Source organism: Marmota marmota, unplaced genomic scaffold (genome assembly GCF_001458135.2).
Source record: "Marmota marmota marmota unplaced genomic scaffold, marMar, whole genome shotgun sequence".
In the NCBI taxonomy this organism is placed as follows: domain Eukaryota; kingdom Metazoa; phylum Chordata; class Mammalia; order Rodentia; family Sciuridae; genus Marmota; species Marmota marmota.
Window position 1 is genome coordinate 14,835,679 of NW_025999961.1, and position 25,928 is coordinate 14,861,606.

At 34.2% G+C, this 25,928-nt stretch overlaps 1 protein-coding gene across 4 annotated transcripts in view; it reads left to right on the plus strand.

Annotated features, from left to right (window-relative positions):
• Cdh12 (cadherin 12) overlaps window positions 1-25,928 on the plus strand; it is a 939,940-nt gene that overhangs the window by 888,609 nt on the left and 25,403 nt on the right. For all 4 annotated transcript variants that reach the window (XM_048802957.1, XM_015496396.2, XM_048802958.1 and 1 more), the window contains one exon: window positions 18,378-18,514. In XM_048802957.1, coding sequence (XP_048658914.1) covers window positions 18,378-18,514 — 137 coding nt within the window. The remainder of the gene's footprint in view (window positions 1-18,377; window positions 18,515-25,928) is intronic.

Consider the following 25,928-nt stretch of genomic DNA (forward strand, 5'->3'; position numbering starts at 1 on the left):
TCGATACCTCCTCACTAATCTCTCTCTCTCTCTCTCTCCCCCTTCCTCTTTCCCTCCCTCCCATAAAGCTATAACTTACAATAGCACTGTGATAAAATCCCCTTTTCCTTACATTGATCCTGCAATAGGATTGAGACCTCCTTCCATATTCTGTTGTTTGCTAACTGACCTTACAGGCCTTCAACTCTTGAGAACCAATAGAGAACAGCAATGAAAGCTATTCTGGACCAAATTAAGAAAACGTTATGTAGTCTTTTAAAACAAAAATACTCTATTGATATAGAAAGGAATAAACATATCTCTTAAGATTTTATGACATGTGGTAAGTAAATACCAAAAAAATTGCATCATGTATTCAGTGCTAGAAAGCACATCACTGTAGATAGCACAATCTGAAGAAGTGGTTTGAAAGCATGTTTTTTTTTTTTTTTTATTGTATTCATCTGAATCTATCCCATGGGGTGCTCAGTCAGTTTAGGCTGTAGTCTTAGATTACCACAGACTGGGTGACTTAAACAATAAACATTTATTTCCCAGAGTTCTGGAGGCTGTAACTTTCAAAATCCAGGTGCCAGCAAGTCTGGTATCTGGTGAATATTTAGAAGATGGTGGTCATCTTCTTCAGTGGTCATGAGGCAGAAAGAGACAGAAAGTTCTCTGTGGTCCACTGTTTAAGAGCATGTGGGCCCCACTCACACAGCTTAATTACCACCATCTCTTAATACCATCATATTGGGGGTTCAGATTTTGTATCATGACTTAAGGGGGTAAGATGTTCACAAGCTCTATGTCCTTAACATTCCATTCTGACCTACCAAGATTCTTGTTCTCACCTTCAAAATATGTTCATTCCATCCCCAGAGCTCCCAAAGTCTCAAATTATTCCAACATAATCATTTGAGTTAAAGTACAAAGTCTCACCTAAATAATATCTAAACCAAATATGGTTGAGATTCAAGGTAAGATTCATGCTGAGGCAAAAATTCCCTCCAGCTATGAGCCAATGAAACCAAACAAGTTATGTGTTCCCAAAATACAATTCTGGGACCTATGTCAGACATCACCATTCAAAAAGGGAAAAACAGACAATGCAAAAGTGATGACAAGTCCTATGTGAATGTGGACTATAGCAGGCCAGATTCCCTTCAGCCCTAAGATTTAAGAATAATCCTTCTCTTGGTCAGTACTCTGCCCTCCTGGACCACTGAGGCAGAGCTCCAAGCTTTTGCACTCACCAGGGTGCTAACATCACCCCTACTCCTGAGCAGGACTCTACACATGCTGTGGCTCTCTATGTTGGCCCTACCCGTGTAGGAAGGTGTCCTCCCAGCCCTCTATTTGGCATCCTCACCCTTTGGCTCTATAGGCATTGATCTTGCACTGTGAAATCACTGGGAAGGCAGCCATGAACCTAGCCCTAGGAAGGTTGAATTATGTTGGAGTCCTTCTTCTTTTGAACTGAAGGAAAGCACATGTTCTCAGCTGAAGGTACTGTAGGGCTTCGGAAGTCTGAGAGTCTTCTTTCATTTTTCTCACTCTCTGCTCTCTTCAGTCCTTTTTGGCAGTGCTGCTGCTGCTGTGATGACATCTTTACTCCTGGCTTTTGTTGTTATGGTGGTTGGAGTCTGTTGTTCACACCCACAGGAATCCCTTTATCAAATGAGTAGTCTGCCAACCCCTACTGTGCTCTTCTCAACACACTTTCTCATGTTTTACTGTATGGATGAGCTATTTCCACATTTTAAGATTATGATTCCCACTGGCTTAACCATTCCATCTTTAATTTCCCTCCACATTTTGCTATAAGTAATTAGAATGAACCAAGTTTCTTCTCCAACACTTTGTGTAGAAAACACAAAGTAAAAAAATAGTAAGTTTCACACCTTGAAAGTTCTATGTTCCACAAAATGCTAGAATATGAACACACTTCCCCAAGTTCTTTGATCTTTGATAATAAATATCGCCTTTCCTCCAGTTCCTAGTATGTTCTTTATTCCTCTCTGAACTTCAACAGGATGGTTTTACCATCTACCTTCTACAACACTTGTTGGGTATTTTATACCTGTTCTCTAAGTAGACAGAAACTTTCTTTATACTTCTTTTCTTCTTTCTGTGCCTTATAAAGGATGACTCTGAATGCCCATAATTTATAGAAATGCAAAGGTCCCTAATCCCATCCATAAGGGTTTCACCTCTGAACCTAAATACTCCACAAAATGCTGACCTGTAATACCATTACATTGCAGGTTAAAACATCAATATATATATATATATATACAAGGGTAGCATGGCCACTCAGATCACAACAGATTCTTTATTTTCTATAGCACATCTGTGATCAGGACAGAACTCTTAAAGAAGCACATCTGTCTCACAAAAAGGGAGCAAAATAATAGTAATGAGCATACCTTACTTTTTAGGTCAAGTACTGGCCAGTTTACTCATGGGGCTCAGGCTGTTTTTCTGCATGTCAACATTGCAACATGTTTCAGTTCCAGTTAATCTAAAGAGAATGAGTAGAAAATGCCTTGCAAACAAAATTATAGTTTTTTTTTTAAATAAATGTGTAAAGCTATTATAGAAATACTGAAGATTGTAACAAAAAATAATGAAAACATTAAAAAAAACACTGATTAAAACTCCCTACAGTTTAATAAAAGAGAATTGGGGTAATAGTCCAATTGCATATGTGGAAATCACATTCAATTTTTTAATTGTTGAATTACATGATGATACAAAAAAACATTAACAAAAGTTGTCCTTCTAATGCAATACTTCGAAACCCTTTCACACAGAAAAATTTAAAGATTATATAAGTAGAACACATCCTTAGGTAAAGGGACAGTTTCAAACCCAGGAAAATTGTCAAATTCATGATCCTGGTGTGAGAAGGAAAAGAAGGATACATTTCAGAGAAATTATCCTGCACAAGTGGGCTTTCAAGTTTCATTGTTTATGTCATAGGAGTCATGTCAATGCCACTTTATGTTAAAGTCACACCCTAGTCTTTCTTCTAATGAGTAGTGCCTGCTTCCAAGATGAAGTTGGATCTAATTGATTCTGTGAGGAGTTGTCAGAAGGCAGAATTGTTTTGAAAACATGAAACTGGTCCATGTTCATGGAGTAAACAACAAACTTGAATCATGCCAGTTGTCGAAATATCCTGTTGAGTCATCTTCGTTTGGTGTAAAAAAACGTTTGCTCACTTAACAATGATAGTGAAAATATGTTCTGAAAACTAAATATCAAATCTATAATTATTTGACACATTTGGGTACGATCTATTTGTTTTGTTTTTCTTTGTTTAACGTCTTTTCACAGTGTTACTATGCAAGGTAAAATTTAGTAGTGTTAATCTTTATCTCTGGATATTTTATTACTGCTATTATTATTATCATTATCACTGAGCACAGTAAAGCCAGAAGTAATACCATCACCAAGAACTAAACCAACTTCAAAGAAAGATTGGTTTTGATTTTCTGCCTGGCAAACTTACCACACAGTTCCCTAGTATTCTTAGTTTAATTTGTAAATAGTTTCCTCTTTGTTCTTCCAGCCTTTGCCTTTTAATGCACTCTTCTTCTGCCCCTAGTATTGTCTACCCTTTGTGGTAGAACTTGTTACAATAAAGGTCATAAAAATGATTTCTAGTGAGTCAAGTCTGACTGCAACAAGTGTACCTATTACTAGCTACTTTTTCAATACACCATAAATTTAATCAGATGGGCAAAAATACACATTTATTCAAAAAGCACATGTGGGAAGAGATACAAAAGTGAGGCCAAGCTTCCCATATGGCATGCTAAGGCAACAGATAAAATTTATTTTAATTATTGATAAAATTGGATGGGAGATACTACATGTTCAAAAAATGTCCATTCTATTTTTTTTTTATCTTCCTTAGCAGGAATTTTGTGATGATTAAAAGAAGTGGTGGTATAAAATATTTCTAGATTAATCTGCCACATTCTATGAGTTGCATATGTGATTTGTTACTTTTTCTTCAGCATATAAACTTCAGAAGGCCAGATACTGCTCTTCACTGGCTTTTTATCTATCTATCATCTATCTATCTATCTATCTATCTATCTATCTATCTATCTATGTATTTATTTATGTTTGTAGTCAGGGTTCTACTATGTTGCCCAAGCTTGACCTAAATTCACAATTCTTCTGTCTCAGTCTTAATAGTCGCTGAGATATAATCACAATCCACCAAGCCCCTCTCTTCTGCATTGGTCTTGATGAGTCCCACATACCTCAAACATTAATGTTATAATTTGTTCTAGAAATGTCACCCCATGAAGCAGTGGTTCAGAGGTAGGCTTTTTGACAGTGATTAGGGCTAGAAGATAATTGGTGGATTAATATATTTAATGGAATAATAACTTGAATGGATTATTGGGTGGTAACTGTAGGCAGATGGGGCATAGCTAAAGGAAGTCTGTATTGTATTATATATAATATAATACATATATTATATTATATATATAATTATAATATATATTTATTTAAAGAATGTATGCACTATAAGAATTTGTTATATATAAAGATATATGGTCATGATCCAGAAAAAATTGTATTGTATTATATTATATATATTGTATTGTATATAATATAATATTATATTATATATCATACAATACAGAATGTCACTGGAAGCCTGGTTCTTGTATTGTATTATATTATATATAACATCATATTACATATATATACAATTATAATAATATAATATATTTGTCTCTATGCCCTTCCTCCCTCCCTTTCTCTTCCTGACCCTCATTTCTGACTGCCATGGGTTGTGTGACTTTCTTTGGCTACATCATAACTTTAGAGCAATGGAGTTGGCCAACCATAGACTGAAGTTTTGAAACTGTGATCCCAAAATAATTTTTTCTACTCTAAATTATTCTTGAGAGTTATTTTGCTCACAGCAATACACAGCTGACTAATACAATTACCTAGAACATAGGGGTAGGTAAATAAATATTGGTTAAATTAATGACTTGATTTCTATATTACAAACTACAACCAAATAGCAAACTATTCATTTATAAATATTTTCTGTATGAAGCAAAAATCAAAATGATTAAATATTTTGTTTACAAATATAGCACGATACATGGGAAACTCAGTAATTGATTGATAGGACTTGCTTCCAAGAAACACTGCATATGTATTTTTTATGGATTATGACCATATATCTGTATATATAACAAATTCTTGTAGTGCATACATTCTTTAAATGATTCTAAGAATACATATATAATTAAAATTCACATTGCAAATACAAAGTAAAGAGATAAGGCTGCAGTTCTAAAAAGTATTAAATATTTTATCTCAATAAATATTTTATAAAGTTTTATAGGTACTAGTTTTCCTACTGATACCTATCTGAATCATCAGTATTTTAAAATAAAAAGTGGTCATGAAAACAGAAATAATTCTCTTCTACTAACTGATAAAATATAATACAGGAAAAACTTACTAGAGTCATAAAACCAACTGGACTCTAGAAAAGGAAGTATGTTTCAAGTTTACAATAAGAAACAAATAGTGTGTTGGTTTCTATGCCATAAACTATTCTTCATGGAATATTTTATTAAGTTAGGAACAGCTAACTATTTACAATAGTTAAAACTAAGTTCCACTAAAAGATACATTATGAATTCTTACATCACTTGAAAACCTGCAGAATCAAATGAGCAGAAACAACTCCAAAAATGTTAAATGAAAAACATAAAGATATTGTGTACAAATATTGGTGGACCAAAGAGAAAAAGCAGACAGGACTTGATTTTAAATACTTCAAAGAAACTCAAGGCAAACCAAGCATTAAAGGGGACACTGAATTTAGAAACTGCAGTAACAGCTGAATGTGTTAATCTCTGGGGAGTTTGCCTTATTTGAATTTGTCACAACTATGCTATCCTTAGGATTTAGGACCCTCAAGAGAATTATTTTTCTGAAATTGGTTTTTGTATGAAGTCTACTTGCAAATATGCTGATGGCATTTAGCTTTCATTAACTGCATTTATAGAAGCTAAGAACAGAGAATTATTTTACACAAAGGGAAAAAAAGAGTGGGGGAGGAAAGAAATTTTTCTGAGAAGAGATTGATCAAACTGCTTTTTGCTATGACAATAGAGCATAAGTTCTATAAATATAATATCAAAATTCTCATGTATGTAAGCCCTTAAGAAAAAAAGGTCAACACACACACACACACACACACACACACACACACACCTCTGCTTATGATAGATTTGGAAAAATGCCCTTGCATATATACATATGCATATGCATACTACATTTTATTAATAACATTGCATTACATATTAGGATACATGTTTTACTTCCAAAAATATTAACTTTGCATATTGCATTTAAAGCTTGTTCAATAAAGTATTGAATCAAGTAGGTTTTCACTTGCACATTTTGGGGGTTATTGTTAAATAGTACCATGTTAGTCAGCTCTTCATCACAGTCACAGAATACATGAGAAAAATAAACTTAAATGAAAGATGGCTTATTTGGGCTTATGGTTTCAGTTCACAGGTTCTTGGCCAAGATGCTTTTGATTTGTGGCATCTCAGTATCTTATGCAGTGGAAAAGTGGGGCATAGAAGGTCTGTCCACCTCTGGGTGACCAGAAAACCAAAGAAAAAAAGTTCTGCTCTCACTATCCCTGTCATAGTCTTGCTCCCAATGATGGAGGTAACTTCCTTCCACTAGGCTCTGCCTCTTAAATGTTCTTCCAGTAATTTGGAATTGGCAATGAAATATGCATATCATTTTGGTACCTGTGAAAGCAGAAGTCTAGGATGAAGGAAAAAAAGTGGAGTATAAGAAACTATTTTAGTGATAGGAAATGTGATTTTTTGAACAATAAAAATGTGGTGCTAAATCATGTCTTCATAATTGTTCAAATACATTTTAAAACTTATCAGTGATTTGATTTTCATAACTGTAATCTCACCTAATCTCTTTGGGTAACCATTGCTTGTAAACTCAGCAGGAACCAGCCCCTGGGAGACAATTAGGTATACTTGTTGTAGACATGCTCTTATCATGTTATTGGTCCTTCCGAATCTTGCTCATATAACATATTTCTAGTTGACAATACTAAAGGACAACAACACTCTTACAAGCATGCATTGCTTATTTTGTTTTCACTAGGAAAAAACATTCTGTTCCCTCAAAACTTATATCCAAATAAGGATTTATTTATATTGGTAGCAAGTGACTATCAACATATAATGATATCATCATATTTAATTTGTACTAGTTCTGGGATGTGCACGTCTCACATCACACACAATAGAATAGCTAATATTATTTTACAGAGAGAGAAATCAAGTTCCCAGAAGATCAAATCATGTCTTCAGGAAGGATGGCAAAAGATTTGAAGAAATACAGCTAGATCCCCAAGTTCTCATTATTATAAGCCTTGGAACTAGATAGCCAATTAATTTGCTTTTATTTACAAAGAAATTTTATATTAGTTTAGTAATACATTCAATTATGCCGTGTCACTATAGTGGGAAGGATGGTGATTTATTTCAGAGGCTAACCTGTTTTGCCTTAGATAACTCCTCAAGAGTTCAGACCACCCAGGTGAACATGGGATGCATCATGGACCTGAATTGCTAAGCTTTCCTTTTGCTAGTGGTTCAGGTTACTTGCTTTATCTCCAAGTGCTGAGGGAGCACACATTTTAAAAAACCCTTTCCATTCTCTTTCTTTTCTTTCTTTTTTTTTGTGTGTGTGCAGGGTGGTGGTAACAGGGATTGAACTCAGAGGCACTCAACCACTGAGACACATCCCCAGCCCTATTTTGTATTTTATTTAGAGATAGGAGTTGCTTAGTGCCTCACCTTTGCTGAGACTGGCTTTAACTTTGTGCTCCTCTTGCCTCAGCCTCCTGAGCTGCTGGGATTATGGGTGTGTGCCACAACACTTGGCTCCATTCATTCTCTCTATAATTTCTTCAGTTGCTTTTGGAGAATAGTTCTTTTGTCACACTAACTTGAAATTGTGTATGTATGTGTTTTGGCTATAATACTTAGTTATTTTAAATGCATAGTAAATAATCATCATATATTTTCCCGAAAAAATACTGTAACAGTCAATAATCATTAGAAAATTAAAGAAATTAGTCCATTAAATAAGCTGTCATAAACCATTCAATGAGTTATTAGAATGTGAATAATTTTAGTGTAAATTAACTAAAGAGTACACGTGTCTAGTTGTAGGAAATCAAGCTTACTTAGAAGAAATAAAAGATTCTTTAAAACATAATATAAGCTTTTAAGACACAAATGGTAAATAGCTTTAGATAAAATAGCAAACATATTCAGACCATTTACCATGGCTCCTAGAGACAGTAAATAAAATTAATGATGACCTGAACAAACATATACTACTTCAAGGCAGTAATATGAAGTAGTTATGATGAAGCTATCTGGAAAGTACTTCAGGATAAGTATGTTTAACACTCACTGATATAAATTAAGAAATTCCATGTCTAGCCTCTGGCCTGGATATTGTTAATAAGAGCAGTCAGATGTTCTTATAAAATAATACAGTGCACCCATGTAAGTACAAGGCCCTATGACTGAACAGGGAACTCACTGATGAACTCTAATGAAAGGAACTTCTTATGTACTCAACAAAACAAAATACAAAACTCTTGTTTTGCTATTTTCATTTTAGAGAAACCACCATTAACATCAATTCAAATATGTAGGTTAGACAAAAGAAATAACACAGGAGGATTTTGTAGGAAAGAAGTGATGGATGTCACTCATAAGGACTTGAGGACCCTTCATGGGAACAACAGGAGCAAAGGCAAAATGTGCATTTAGTGCTGCAGGGAATTCAGAAAATAGCTGTATTGAATTGAGAATCACGGCCCAATGAAGGATGCAGAAGATCCAGATAGAAATATTTCTAGGGATGAGATGCCTACATTTATTAAGCACATTCTTTATTTGTATTATCAAACCCTGCTATCCGTATGTTTCAATACATAACAAAACTGAGAATCTGTGTTTTATATTCAAGATATCAAGTTCAGAAACCAAGCTCAGTATTGGTGTAAACCACATTTTCCACCATTACAGCAAGCTGCTTCAAGGTCTCAACAAATTGAACAAAAGGTCACATATAAAGCTCTGGGAACAGATGATGTTTTCTTTAAAGAAAAAAAAAAAATCTTTCTCTGAGAGTATCTAAAGACAAAATACATGGTCCACATAGAAAAAGAGAATAGCAGAGTACAGGGGAGTCTGAACACTGACATGCAGACGTATAAAAAGATTCATAGTTAGAATACAATGTGTGACTGTTTAAGAAAAAAACAAACAACAAACAACAACAACAACAACAAAAACAGGCCTGTCATCTTGGTGCACAACTGTAATCACAGGTACTCAGGAGGCAGAGGCAGGAGGATGGCAATTTTGAAGCCATTCTGGACAATTTAGTGAGACCCTGTCTTAACTTAAAAGGAATGAAAATATAGTTCATATAGTTCAATGGTAAAGCACCTCTGGGTTCAATCCTCAATACCAAAAAAAAAAAAAAAAAGAGGAAAGTATGAGAAAATTAAAGGAAAATGAATACATAACAAATATAATTTTAGGGGTTGGGGATGTGGCTCAAGCGGTAGCGCGCTTGCCTGGCATGCCTGCGGCCCGGGTTCGATCCTCAGCACCACATACAAAGATGTCGTGTCCGCCGAAAACTAAAAAATAAATATTAAAATTCTCTCTCTCTCTAAAAAAAAACAAATATAATTTTAATGACACTTATTTTATATTTATACCTCTTTAGACACCTATTCTAAGCATATTACTTATATCCAAATGAGAAATTTAAACAAAGAAGTGAAACATCTGTGTGTGTGTGTGTGTGTGTGTGTGTGTGTGTTACTCTCTAATACTCTCTTGAACCCAGGGTGTTTTTACAACTAAGCTATGTCCCTAGTTCTTTTTATTTTATTTTGATACAAGGTTTCAGTGAATTTCCTGGGCTGGCCTGAAACTTACAATCCTCCTTCCTTAGCCTCCCCTTTCACTGTGTCCCATGTCCCAGCAAGAGTGCTAACTATTTAACCATTCTAACTTTATAATGTGTTTAGTTTGTCATTAAACATCTAAAACAAACAATCAACTATCCAAACTGAGATACAACTTTAAATTTATTAAGAAAAATTAAAAATAAGGAGAAATATAAGATAAAGAAATAAATAAATGAAAGAAATAAAGATCTCAGTGTTTATATGAACCTTTTTAAACTTATGTTTGTCTAAAAAGGTTCATATAAACACTGAGATCTCTAAGAAAAAAGTTTAAAGCTTAATTGTTATTGTTAAGGAAGCAATTACACTCCGAGTGTTGATGTATATGGCTGAAGTTTTCAGTAAAATGTTTCTGCAAATAGATTCAATTGACTTTCATTTCATTAGCTGCCCAAAGACAAAAGCAGCAGCAGCAACAACAACAACAACAACAACAACAAAATATTAGCAACTTAGAGGAGATAAGAATGAAGAGATTTTGATATATAATTATTACCTAAACAAAAGACTATTTCATACATTGACCTGAATCATTATTTTTACATTTTATTACCTAAGTATAAGATGTAATAGTTTTAGTATAGTTCTATACCATCAAGTACTTTTTACAAAATGTTTTGAGAATTAGGACAGGGTCAAAGTTAGCATTTCCATTAACTCAGAGGAAGTTATTTAAGTAAATTAAAAGAAACAATTTTAAGGGGAATGCTTACCTAATGAAGAGAATAAAAGTTTTTGAGGCATTTCTAAAAACTCATATACAGAGAAGTAATAAAAACTGTACTCTATCAGGTAGCCTTCACAGGTCAGGTTACTGTTTTAGTTTTGTTTTTTTTTTTATTTCTATTCAATTGTTAAACCAGTTTTCTTTGCAATAGTTATTGAATAATTGTATGAATTGTTTCATATATCATAAGTATCTAGTTTTTCATTTAAATCTCATCTATTACTGAGTAAGTAGAAGATGGTACAAACATACTTTATAGTTATGTCTCTTGTTCATTGAAAAGGGTGTGTTTAAACAAATTATACGTTCAGGTTACACTGCTGGGATTAGTTGCAAGTAAATATCAATCTATCCTTAGATTTTATGAAGACTCTTGGAAACTCAAAGTGTATGATGGTTGTCTCTAGGAAGTTGTATCTCCTGAAAAGCCCTTCTATATTTAGAAACTATGCCATGTCTTTTTGGAAATGTTCAAAAATTATAATTGTGGTTTCATTGTCAGTTAGATCATGGCAGTTTTTTTTTTTTTTCTGCTACTGGTCTCCCAATTGTTATATTGGGTAAAATATCACAATAAAAAATGATAGCTCTTGTTCAACATTTATTCTTTCATTGGGCACAGGATTCAGTCAGTCATGTGAAGGCAGGGCATCAGGAAAATACTAGTCCGTATAAGTTTCAGCCATATTCCAGAAGTCAGAGGGCTTCCTCATAGGAGAGCATCCAGAGAAAAGGGATACCAAATCTCACAAGGGGACAATCTAAAATCTGGATGACATAAAATGGTGAATGAGAGCCAAACACAGAAACCATTTATAATATAGAGCCTGAGAATCGGTGCTCATGGTTTGTATTTGAGAGATTTGTGTGGAGCTTTGTAGTTCAGGTATTTTAAAGTTGAAGATAATGTATAGCATAACTTGATGCTAGAACTAAGCATAAGTTTGTGGGTATGGAAGGATATTTTATCTGGAAATTAAATGAAATAATGTGGACAGACAGAGGAAAGGGAAAACACACACACACAAACACACAGTGCAAGTTGACACGTGTGATTCTGGGTCTAAGCAACACATTTTATCTTTTTAACAATACAATTACACAGTCAGGTACATATTATTTTCCAAATTTTGTAGAAATTAAGAATAGTGTGCATTAGAAAGAAAGATTCCACACCTAACTGTAAAAAGAATGAGTGGTATTTTACATCACTCATTCTGTCCAGAAAATAAGTGTTCTTCAAACTATTTCATTGCATTTCAGTAATAGTTAATTTATGCAGTGCACTTATATGTCAGTGTCAGACTGAGCAAAGTAAATGAAATTTGCTTACTATGGTAACAAGATACAGGATGCTATAGACACATTATTATTTATTTAGAGGTTTTATTTGTTTTGTAGACTGAATTTAAGGCCTTGTGCATTCTAGGGAAATACTATATTACTGAGTTAAGCCCCAAGCCTGACATATTATTTTATGCATACATTATACAAATCATTGAATTTTTAATATGTTGTCAAAAAACTTAAAATGTATGTAATTACCTACACAAAGTTGTATTTCTGTTTGAATCAAATTTGTAAATTATGACATGTCTCCAAGTATTAAGTATAAGTAAAATGGTAAATTTTTATTTTGTCTGGGAATGTGAAGTTTTTTCTGGGATTTAGGAATTTGAGTATTAAAGCTAATAAATTCTTCTGCAAATCAGAAAAATAAATTGGTTTTCCTGAATAAGACATGTTAAAATGTCTTATTGCCTTCTAGTGGAAATATTTAGCTGTCATATAAACTGGAAGAATCGTTTCTATGCATCAAATTAAATGCAAAATATAAGTTGCAAGTTGTCTGTGGAGATTACTATCCCAGGCAGTTGGTAACAGAAAGATGAACAAAACTAGTCTCTACTTTTACATAATTTAAAAGGCAGTGGGAAAGAAAGGAGATTGAATCACCTACAGGAAATATATACAAGCTATGTTATCTTATTTGGAATCTACGTATTAATTGAATATTACATTGCATGCAAGAAAGATGTTCACATTGCCAAGATGGGTAGAGACTCAAATAATGAAATATTTTAAAATAAAATGCAGGTTAAGTGCAATATAAAGGAAGAAAAGAATTGTAAGAATTGATGGAGATTCCACTTAATGAATGGCCAATGTGGAACTCTGCAGAGGCATTCCTTGGTAAAACAAATAAACAAATAAAATTTTTTAAAAAATATGATCAAAATAAAAAACAATCATTTACTGTCTCTCAAAACTTTTCAAAAGGCTAACAGCACAAGAAGAACTATTTACTCAAGTAAGTCAACAAAAATTTGTGAAAAGCAACAGACTTTGGCAGTGGACCCAAACCCACTACCTCCCCCCTTACTATGTCCCAGCTACCTTGGTGGAAATGCCTGCCCTGGGTATGTGTGGTTGAAGAGACATGTCTTCCCTCTCTTCAGTAGCCAATCAAGAGATTATGGTTTGCTAGGAGGGACAGGCTGCCAATATTTCTCATCCCCTCCACCTCCAGTTTTCAGAAGCTAAATTCCTAGTGAGTGTGACTAAGAGACCAGTAGAATCTCTCCTCCACTCAGTACCACACACAGCTGGAGGTTCTACCCCAGTAAAGACTAATAATGTGGGGCCCAAACACCCTGAACAATGAGAGGCAGAACAGGAAGTCCACAGGCTGCTGTCTTCACCCAATGCCTAGAGCACTGGCTCAGAGAATTTGCCCAGGCTGAAACAGAGTCCTTGAGAACCCAGAGCTCTTCTCCAATTACTTGCTTTTATTAAGCCTTAATAGACATATTTCATAATTATTACCATATTTTATTAGACTTGTGACATAGATACATAAAGGTTGGTGTAAATATGTTCATACCATATTTAATAAAAAGCACACATATATATAGGATCAATATTTCTAGATAGTACTGGAATTCAGTTAGGGAATTTGAATCTGATAAGGTGTATATGGTCAAACCTCAGAATAGGTATAAGAAAAAATAAATGAATGAAAAAAAAGTATAAGGATTTATATCACAACGCAAAATATTCACTTAATGAAAAAGAAAACAGTAGAGAAGGAATAGAGGGAAAAAGAAACACAACTTATGGAAAAAAAAAACTGGCAAATGCCGATTCAATATTAATTCAAAGACCTTATATGTAAAAGGAATAAACAATCTAATCAAAAGGCAGAAAATATAAACTACATAAAATCTGATGAAACGTGATTTGTATGATTATAAATTTCTGGTGGCAAAGTTAGCCAATTGAGTCCTTGGTTCTGTGCAAATGGCCACGCATTTTTTTTTTTTCAACATTTTGTAGCAAGTAACTACCCTAGGCAACCTTACTTCTTTGGGCCTCACAAATGTCTCAACCCTTTTTTTTATAGAAAACACACTTATATCATTTTGCAGTATATCCCATCTATCCCTCAGTGAATCTGATACTGTGGGACTTCAAAGATCATAGATAGGGGAAGGGCTCAGGAATATTGATCTTGGAGAGCCGAGAAAGTTTATGCCTATCAGACTGGGCCTGCCACGGAGTGTGGGGCAATATGAAAGTTGGTGAAGTGAAGTCAGTCTGTAAACACAGATTAATTGACCCTGAGAAAACATTTAGTCAGTGACCTTTCTTGGTAAGGGGGTCTCCTTCTGCCACTTAGCATACGATTTCAATAAAGGTTAGCTTTTTCATTGCTGTGACTTAAAGATCTGATAAAAACAATTTTACAGGAGGAAAAGATTATTTGAGGACTCACAGTTGCAGGGGTCCTGTCCATAGACAGCCTGTTCTATTCCTTAGGCCTCGAGGTTAGGCAGAACATTATATGAAAAGAGTGTGACAGTGGGAAGCAGCTCACATGATGATGAAAAAGAAAAGAGAGAGATTCCGTTTACCAAATACAAAATACATACCCCAAAGACATCCCGTGTCCTCCATACACACCCTACCTGCCTTTAGTTACCACTTAGCTAATTCCACCAGGGGATTAACTCACTGATTGGATTCAGACTCTCATAGCCTCATCATTTCTTCTCTAAACCTTCTTGCATTTCTTCACACATAATATTTTGGGCAATACCTAATATCTAAACCATAAAAAAGTTAAAGCCACTATTTTTGACTTGTAGTTTCCCATAGGCTAGGCATCAGAATTGCCTAAAATTACAGGGAACTCACCTCTGTTTATTTTGACTTTATTCTGAGATTAAGTGTGTGAGTAAGTATTTATTTCTGGACTAACCAAATTGTTAACATTAACCTTAACAATATTGGAACAAATTAGTTGTCTTTGATTTTGGAGAAACATGTAAGTATTTAGGATCCAGGGGATATGAAACCTGTAAGGTGCTCTCAAATATGTCTGTTAAAACATTAATACATGTGTGTACATGAAGTTAAAAATGAATGTGGAAAGTATTAACAAGTAATATATTGGAGAGGTATTCTAAAATGTTCTTAGAAATGTATGATAAATTTAAATTTAAAAATAATATAAAGTACTGGTTCTTGTCTGTCACATTGGAGAGTACCTAATATAAATCATGCACCAAGGTCTACCTACACAAGAACAAATAACTTTTAAACAGGAGGCAAGAGAATGTCTTTTATCATTAAAAACTCCTCAGGGACAGAATTATTTTATTCCTTGACCCCATCACAATTTTTATCCATAAAAATGAAATTTCCAGAAAATTAAACACGTAACAATATATAGAGTTAATAAATTTAAAATATTTTCTTAAAACTACCACATTCTTGCACAACATTCATGATACCTAAAATGAATGAATTTTATGGATGAAGTGGGTGAATTTTTTAGCATGTAAATTATATCTCAATAAAGTTTATGGAAGGTGAAGTACATTTTAGCAAAGTGGGAACTTACTGGAGCAAGTTCCAAAATCACCCACAGTGTGTACTATTTCCTGAGGAAACCCCTTATAAATGTTTACAGTTCTAATATAAACATATTTGCTTTAAGTATCTGAAATCTGTGTTTATATATGTTCTCTTCTTCAGTCCTACCTATTCCCTCAAAACATAACAAGTAATTCTGTCACCCCTGCACGTGTCCATTTCTACCAATTTAAAGTCAGCTAATGTATCTTGTGTCTTCTTTGGGCTCCAAGTGTCCCTACTTGTCCTCATCACTCCTCAAAGCCTGTTGAATCAAGTCTCTTTACAACCCTGCTTACTCTCTGTCTTTTGGCAAGATTCTGGAGATCCAGAAATGCTCACAGTCTCATCCTCTTCAAATACATCCAACAAGTTACTTTTCTAGGGATTAAATGTAAGCCCCAGTGACCCTGCTCAGCAGTATTGATCTCCCTTAGCATGTGGCCTACCTCCTTAATAGTATGTGTAAGGCCTTCTTTGAACTAAATCATTCATCTTGTCATTACTGTTCCTCTCAAGTATTTTCTGTAGCAATTACTAACAATGTATAATTCTCCATACTACTTTCACAGGTCTGCTAGTGTGGTTGCATTGCTCTCTAAAATACCATCTTTTCCTCTTCACTTTGGTTATTTCAGTCTCTTTTTCAGGATCATTTCTCCATATCCTTCTAGTGCCACCAAACATCATGCACAGGATGTCTTGCCTGAATCATTTGATTTTACACTTGTTGCCTTTTCTTGGCTCTCCTATGGTCTTCCCTATCCCTCTATCAGTCATTAAGATCATGTGTTGATATGTGTAACCCCAACTCTTGTTTATTTTACTTCATTATCATGTTTCAACTCTAGCAAGGTGTCTACTGCATGGTGTACACTCAGCAAATATAATGAGTTGCATGATTGAGCATAGTATGCATTGATAATTCTTTTCAAAATGCTAGCTGATAAACACATTCAGTCATCGCAATTTTCTTCTTCAATTAAGCATATATTTAGTTGACTAGAAGTACTTAAAAGGACTATTGTGAGACAATGTTTTCTTGTTCAAAAAAGAACATGCTACAGTGAGAATTAGACTTATTATATCCTCATGCTTCCTGACTTTTAAATGTAGCTTATCTTCATTTATATTTTTGAGAGCATTCCTATAAGACAAGCTATTACACTGAAATCACATGGCTTCAATGCATTCTCACACCTCAAATCAACAGCCGTGATATAAAAAGATTAATACCACGGTTTATACCCTGTTCCATTACATTCAGTAACTTCAGGTGGGAAAATCAATTACTAACAAATATTGACAAGTTAAGTTTATAAATCTCATTTGTAAAGGCAAACAAGTTTTGATCTCTGACTGCAGTGACATGAGAACTACAAACTTATCAGAATAATAACAAGCTTGCCAGAATAATAACCTGCTCTTTGGAGATACACTTCCCTTAACTGACTTTTCATGATGAACACAGGATCACTTTTTGTGGCATGGGTATTTCAATGGGCCAGCTGCAATAATGTCACCTGCTCTCAGCCACTGTTATGAACCTATCTTTTGTTCCCCTGCCAGAAATATAATGTTGGTAAATGTTCTGTGCGTCACACCATATGATTAGCAGAGCTCTTCCTTATAATATCCCTTGTTAATTTGGTAATAATACAGAGTGATGATCATATGGGGATCATTACTGACTTGTTCAAATATCAGCATAAAACATTGAATCTATGTAAACTTGGACAAATTCTTTCTTGTTTCTATGGTTTCATTTCTATAATTTCATAAGTGGAGAGATTGATAATATATTTTATAGCTACTGTATGAATTAATTATAATATTTATCAACATCTAGAGAAATATGGCAAGCTTTAAAAATGCTAACTCTTGTTATTATAATTGATAACATATCAGTTCATGTGTTCACCATTTCCTAACAACTTAAGTGAATGCAATTTCTGTTTTGTTATTCATTTTCTTGGATGTTCTACTCCTATTGCTTCACATAAGTCAGCAACATTTATTACCAAATATGTCAGATAATAAAAACAATAAAAAGACATCATTAGCCAAGGTCACCACTTCTTTTTGAAAGTTGTCCTGACATATAGTATAATAAAACAGCAATGGCTCTTTTATGTTTGTATAAAGAAAAATATTTTTGTACAGTCACCAAATTGTCAACGTTTTTCCTTCATTTTCCATAATGTGATTTTTCCCCTGTCTATGTTAACATCAAGATTCTACCTCAGTTCTGGCATAGATTTTTGTTGTTGTTTCCAGAAGTCTCCCTCATCCAAAGCCCTTTCACAGCCACTGTTAAGGATTTTTTTTTTTAACTGCTCAAAAAAGTTTAATATTCAGCAGGTTAAGGAAACCCATGGTCAGCTTTAGAATTTCGGTCTCTGCTGAGCTTTCAAGGTGTCAAGACCCTAAAATAATATGAACAGCAGGAGTACTAAATCTTTCATTATTTCCAGTTTCCCCTTGAGCATACTGACTTTGCAATAAAGAAGCTGTCATTTACACTCTTCTTTATTGCAAGGTGGGTAATAGCTACAGGGAGAAAATAAGGAACTGTGTCAAGTTAGCCTAACTGTCATTATGATTAATGTGTAATCATTGCACATTTGCATTTACTCTTTTCACATGCAGGTACTTCATAGATTGGAAGAGTGATGGGGACAGCTACTTTACAATAGATGGAACAGAAGGAACCATCGCCACTAATGAATTACTAGACAGAGAAAGCACTGCACAGTATAATTTCTCCATAATTGCGAGTAAAGTTAGTAAGTATGGCATGGACAGAATCAATGTTATACCGCAGTTCTTTGGATTTAACACTTTTAAATGAGTCCCTGCTGAGATGTTTTTCATTTTTGCAATGACAGCTGAGTGGTCTCCCAGGGAAACTCAGAAACCTGTTCCTTTTCCTCCTAGCATAAGTCCAGAGATATTGTGACAGCTGCCAATGAGCCCTGTTTGCAGGATCGCATGAATACATAGAAAAGCATTTCATTGTGAGGTCTCATCGTTTTCACTCTGTACTCTCAAAAAGTCACCAGAGTGACAGCTTTTCTGCCATGCATGATCCTTGTGTCTATATCACTAAGAGTTTCATAGGCTGGTCAAGAAGAAATAATAATCAAATAAAATTACTCACTCTAAAATATTTTTTTAAATCAAGAAGAGCATTTAAAAAATCATCTCCCTGTCTCTGTCCTGTAACTAGAATATATTTTTAATGAATGTTACTGTGGAATACACTTTTAAGTGCAATTCTGCAAAGAGCTGCAGAGAATCCCTAGAATTGTTTGTAATTGTTCCTTGTGTTGATTTTGTTGATTTCTGCTTGGTCCAAAATAGAATCCTGTCAACTGAGCTTAATTGTAGTTCTTACGGTTTAACAGTATAATAGAGAATGTGATAAAAATTTCTTTAAGTAATCAATTAGAGTGGAAATGTGACATTTGACTCTTTTTACTTGGTTGTTTTCAACAGAAATGCATTTCCCTAGTTCTTCTGCTTATGATTTCCTAAAAGTTTTGGGAAATCCCTTCTAAGTATCTTTCATTTTGTTTTCTCATTTGTTTTGTGCATCTGGTGCAAATTTATAACACTTTTGCAGCTAATTTCACCTTTCAGATCAGAAAGAAGCTATGAATAGTTCTGTGGAGGGGTTTTGATCAGTCTCAACTCGTTGGGGGCATAAATGTGCAACAATTTTGTTTATCTTTAATAACTGCGGCTCAACATGAACAGTCAGATACCTTACCCCATGCCTTTATAATCTCTTTAGCCAATTTCATGACTTTCAGGTAACTATTGATTGCTAAATAACTACTGCCTTGTTTGTTTCAACACTTAACTCTTTAAAATTTCAACCTGTCATGTGGAAAGTCTGGCTATTCTGAGGCTGCCATAAAAGAGAGATCACCTGTTAATGCTCAGATCACAACTGCAGCTCAGTTCAGCCTTCCAACACTACATGTCAGTTGATGGTTATGTCAGTCTTGAAACCTCTCATCCAATCTACTTTCTAGATGAATTCCACTTGCTAGATGAATATCACAGTGTACTCCCCATTGCCTTGTGAAACTAATATTAACTCATGGAATTGTGAGAAACATGAAAATGTTATTGTTTACATTCCATGTCAAGGTTGTTTTTTGGTAAAATGGAAATAAATGACTGAAGATTACAAAGAAACCATAATTTGTATATTTGAGAATGTGGGGATAAGGATATAGATATTCAGGTCTCTTGGGATGGGAGTGAAGGAAATAAAAATGCATGAATTCCTCTTATCTGTTCCACCACTTTTAGCGTTGAGTTGCACTGATAGTAAAGGTAAAAGTCTGAAGGCCAATTATTTTCTTGTGTGATTTGATTCTTTGAGGTTGGGGGCTTTTGGAGACATTTGCATAGGAATCAGATACCACCACACAATGGTAAACCTTAGACTTTCTTAATTTCCTCTTGATTGTCCAGCAGCCTTCTTGAGTGAGTTAACAGTATAATTTCTCCATGCCAGTTCCTATCTGCTATGTCCACTGTACCCTAAGAAAACTCAAAAACTCTTGCCAAGGTAAATTGCAGGCTGTTCTACCACAGTGTTTTTTTCCTTGTCATTTTTGTTCAGCTTGGACCTTCTTGCTCAGCTAGACTCAGACACAAGAGTATGAAGTGAACTACTTGAGCGAATGTGCTATTGTAGAGTTGAATGCCAGTCACCTTGTCTTGGTGGACCCTCCACCTGCATTCTCTGTGTACTGTTTGCTATAGTCTCGCTTGCAGTGGACATCTTTCTTCCCTTCTGTTCTGTATCTGCTGTACTTGCATATGTTAATTCTTCCCTTTTGATAACTTTCAATGATTAATTCCTATAGAATTTTGAGGACAATTAATTTATGAAAAGTAGTTTCCTAAACTATTTAATACAAAACCATTGTGAGTCTTGCTAAAATCACTTTGAAGTATGAGTAATAGACCCCTGCCTTACCTCAAGCTAAATGTTTATGGATAATCCATTGGTAATCTTTACCATACTATAAAAGTTTTCTTCCTCCCAGTAGCTACAAAACCATGGTAATGGTGTGAGAATAGTCATAAAAATAATGTCCAGGGCCTCCTTTTAGAGCCTTGAGCTTCAACTACTTGAAACAGGGAAGAAAGTATAAACCCTTGTGTGAAAATAAAAGTCTTCAGTCACTGAAAAATTAGATTTCCTAAATTTTTAGAACCATATTTGGTTACTTATCTCTATAATTAGTGCACATGCTCTCCCAAATTGTAAGCTGTAGATTTTAGCAAAATGCGAGTTAGGAAATCCTAGTTTATGGATAACAAGTAGTTTCTTAGCCCTCATAGTCAGCACTGGAACTTAGGTATATAACATACATCTGTACATATGTATCTCATGTGTCCAAGAAATCAATTTTCTCAATAAACCTGCAGGGTATTACTATCTACAGTGTAGGAGCAAAGGAATTCAAATTGTTTATAGCACTGTGTCACACAGCTAATGATGACAAACCTAACATTGGAGCCCTGGACTCTTTTACCAAAGTACATTTTGTGGATTGGGTGCCAACAGTTCTATAGCCATGCTTATTTGTGAGAATCATGTGGGTTATATATACTCCTCTCTCTCTCTCTCTTTCTCTCTCTCTCTCTCTCTCTCACACACACACACACACACACACACACACAATATGAGAGTGATGCCAAATTAATATTCCTAAAACAGACTGACCATCAATTCCATTTTGAGGAATTCAGTATCTCTTCAAAGACGATTGAATGGATATCAGACCCATCAAAGAAGTCTTCTAGGACAAAATAAAGATGCCAAAATATCATCACATGATAATTAGAGATTCCATAATAAAAGCTAATTTTGAGTCTTTATTTTTTGCCAATGAACTTTTAAAGTAAACATTATTCATATTCCAATTCCTTAAGCTGACCTCATTGATTAAGCTATCCCACTGATCAGATATTATTATCATAGTGAATGAATGAGAAATAAATACCCATTACTTGCTCTTGCATGAAGAATAAAATTGTTTAAGTAGACCAAACTGCAGTTTGAACTAGTATATGTTTTGACGTGACTCTTCTATTAAAAACTCTCAGGTTAAGTGAAATGGTACAATGATAGAACAACTTTAAATTAATTAAAAATCAGTCATTTATCAGTGTTGCTATAGTCAGAGGTCCAAATAATTTTATTATGCTCCTAATAATTCTCTTTGATTTACTTATTTGTTATTTTTATAATATTAACCTCAAGAATTTTAAAAGAGAGGGAAGCTTCAAAATTTCACCTAATTCAAATTATCAGAAAAATTCAACAGGCCAATGTATCTAAATATTTTGGTATTAATTTAACAAATGCCATTAGTTAAAGAGGGCAAGTGACCATGACACTGAAGTCCTATAATTTATTTCATATTTATAATATATACAAATTACATAGGAGACAATTTTCTTCTTATTGATATTTAAATAATGACATGGATTGGTTTCATTTATTATGAAATAAGTAAAAAAAATCAATGAACTCTTTTCCTAAATGCTATTTTTGTGAAATTTCATATATATGTGTAAGTTCATGAGTTGAAATTTAATTGTTTGGTAATCAATTTTTAAGGTTTCTGCATGAAGATATTTTTATGTTACATCTTGTTTTACTTAGTATAGAACATGTGATATGATTTTCATATGTACAGAAAAATCAAGTTATAAGATTTTTTACTATAATTCAAGCTCAACATGAATTATGCATTTATTTTTATTCACTATATTAAGAACCATTTGTGCAAACATCATTTGTTGTAAATTATGAGAAAACTATAAATAGTGTCAATTCTTAAGGACATTGCAGTGAAAGTATAGATAGAAATTAACCAAATTAATGAATTATAATAAGTTATAATAGTTAAAATTGTACTTAATTCCATAAAATTCATATTTAAGTAAACACTAGAAAGAAGTTGCAAAGGGTTGACTGACCACTATGTGGTTTTAAAGTGATGAAGGATTTAAGTAAAAATAAATGACCTTTTGGCAGAATATTCTTTTTTAAAAACATTTTTTAGATGTAAATGGACACAATACCTTTATTTCATTTATTTATTTTTATGTGGTGCTGAGGATTGAACCCAGTGCCTCATACATCCTCTGTCACTGAGCCACAGCCCCAGCTCCTGGTAGAATATTCTGAAATGATTCTCTGTATGCCAAAAAAACTAGCTATGAAATTATATTCTCAGACAAGGTGAAGTAATAATAAAATAGTTAAACTATTCTAAGACTTGTGTACCCATTAACTCATATGGTCCCCTTTGATAATACTGCAAGGTGAATATTACTATCCATGGTGTAGGAGTGAAGAAATCAATGCCTTGAGACATTTCTTCATAGCCCAGCACCACACAGCTAAAGAGGACAAACCTGGGATTGGACCCTTTGACTCTCCAAAATACATTCTAGGACGCGTATCCACTAACTTCTGCTTCCTTCCTTTATTTTAAATGAGCAATAACAATAGTCATGGTAATTTTCAAATGCATTTTGAATAAAAAATATAGTACAGATGTTCTGTAAATGGGCTGGCTATGCCACAAAAACAAACCAGTATCATTTTTTCCAAAAATAGATGGAGATGATACTGGGAATCATATTTATACATTAAGAGAGGAAGATGACAACATTTGAAATGTGTTCTCAAGTGCAGCACTGCTGTTTGTCAGCAGGTTCTCAGTCTTTGCAGAGGAAGCCTATGAGAAAGTAGAAAAGAGACCTCTCCTTAAAGGTGTGGTGTTAGTTAACTATGGGATATTAGATAATTATGCTATGTTACCAATTATTATCTCATTTATTCATTCATGGGTGAACTGAGTCCTCTAAATGTTCTCTCATTAGACTTTAATTAAGTTCACTCCATAGGTGATATTAAGATTCAGTTTCTTGTAGGATGCTGGACTTGAGACTTAGAATCTCACAGGCTACTGGTCCCAGGATGTTCTCAGTTTCCTGTCATGAGAGCTTCTAGGGCAGTTTACAACTCTCAGTCAGTACGATCAAAATAAACACAGGAGACAGAGAATGTGTGAAAGATCAAAATTAATCCTTTTTGTAATTTTTTTTAGACATTGATGGGCCTTTATTCTGTTATTTATTTATATGCGGTGCTGAGAATCGAACTCAGTGCCTCACACATGCTGGGTAAGCGCTCTACCACTGAGCCTCAACCCGAACTCCATGAAATTGAACTTTCTATAACCTACTCTGAGAAATTGCATCACATCACTTTTGCCACATTTTGGTTCAGTAGAGGCAAACTACTAAATCTAAACAACATGTAAAAACGGAGAGTAAAGCAAGTGTGTAAAAAGAAGGCAGTGAGAATTATAGACCATTTTTAAAAGATTGAATATTTTATGTGACTCTTGGCAACTAAATAAGTTATTTTAAAAAGAAGAAAATTTAGGAACCATATTATCTGGCCTCTAAGTCCTGAGAAACAAATATCTGGTGAAATAAATTAAATGCCCAATCAAAATAAAAAGTGTTCTCACTATATCCCATAGAACTTGTCATTTAAGCTGAGTGTTTAAAACATTGAAAAACACACACAAACATTGTGTGCATGTAAGAACATGGAACAATAAGTCCTACCACCACATAAAACTTTAAATCTTAAATAAACATATGGAAAATGTACCTTGTCATAGGGAGAAGAGGAGATTACAGGTGGGGAAACTGCTTAAGCAAAGTCGTAGAGGTATCAAAGTTCATGTTGAGATCAGATCCAGCAACCTTTGTGGGACAGTTGGATGTACAGAGGGAATAGAGGGGAACGATTGTCTGTAGTCTCATTCAGCCATCTAAAGCTTCACTGAGAATTTAGTTTTTCCAGTGTGTTTGAGTCTACCCTCATTTTGTTGTTTCTACCTGTATGTCCTTTGCTTAACACCTTTCTAAAAAGCGTGTACTTCTCCAACTTTTTTTGTTGGTGGATTTGGAATGCAGTTGTGTTCCTGAACCTGCATTTCTTTAATCCAGCACTGACTGCCTCACAATGCATTAGCTGGTACACTGTGATTGACCAGGGAGCTGGTGACAAGGGTGAGTTGGAGTTCTTTGTGGTGTCTGACGAGTAGTACTCTCCTAGTCTCCTTCCCCCGTTGATTGTATCACTTTTCAAAAAAGCTATAATATTTCTATGCATGCTGTTGAAAAGTAATATCCTTGGGTTGCCTTTTTTTTCTACTAATGTTCCTCTACTCCCCAACTATGATCACAAGTATCACAGTCATCTAGGATATTTTTTTTTTAATAAGACAGATGTTTTGGTACATTCAAGTCACATTGGATCATAATTTCTAGGATTATTGTCAAGAAATCTGTATTGTAAACAAGCACCCTATGTCATTAAACAAACATCAGGTGGGGAAACTGCTTAAGCAAAGTCATAGAGGCATCAAAGTTCATGTTGAGATCAGATACTGCAACCATTGTGGGACAGTTGGATGTACAGAGGGAATGTTGCCAAACTCTCTAGTGTCCTAAAGATGAGCACAAATTGAGGGAAATAAAAATGTGAAACTTGTCACTACTCAGCATAGATGAGGTTTGATGACTGCATGGAGCAATTGCTTATGATTCTAAACCGATGTCATTTTTTCTTCCTTCAGTTGCCCAGATAATTAACCTTCTCTTACTTTTCATAGAATCCTGGTAGAATCTAGGTAGTTTGTCTACCATTTTCTCATTTTCTTTTTTTTCTTCCCCCAAGTAACTATATGAAACTAATTTGTATTCTCAAATGAAAATAAATTTTATTTATACTAGAATTGGCAACATTTCAATAGTAGTTCTAAGAGTGATACTGTGAAGAATGAATCACTTGTAAAGTTTTCAAACTATTTCATAAAGCTCTGCAGTGTATCATATAACATGGAAAAAATAATCATCAATGTCATCTCGATCATCAACTTAATTTAGAAATGTTGCCATTTTGCTCACTATTATATGCTATGCAAGTATAATGAAATCCAAATTTATGTTGTGAGAGCTCATATTTTATTTTAAACCTTCAACTGCTTATGAGATTAAGTAATCTAACTGCTTAAGAGTACTTTAAATCAATACAATTGCTTCAACAAAATCACATGTACAACATTAATGTCAGCC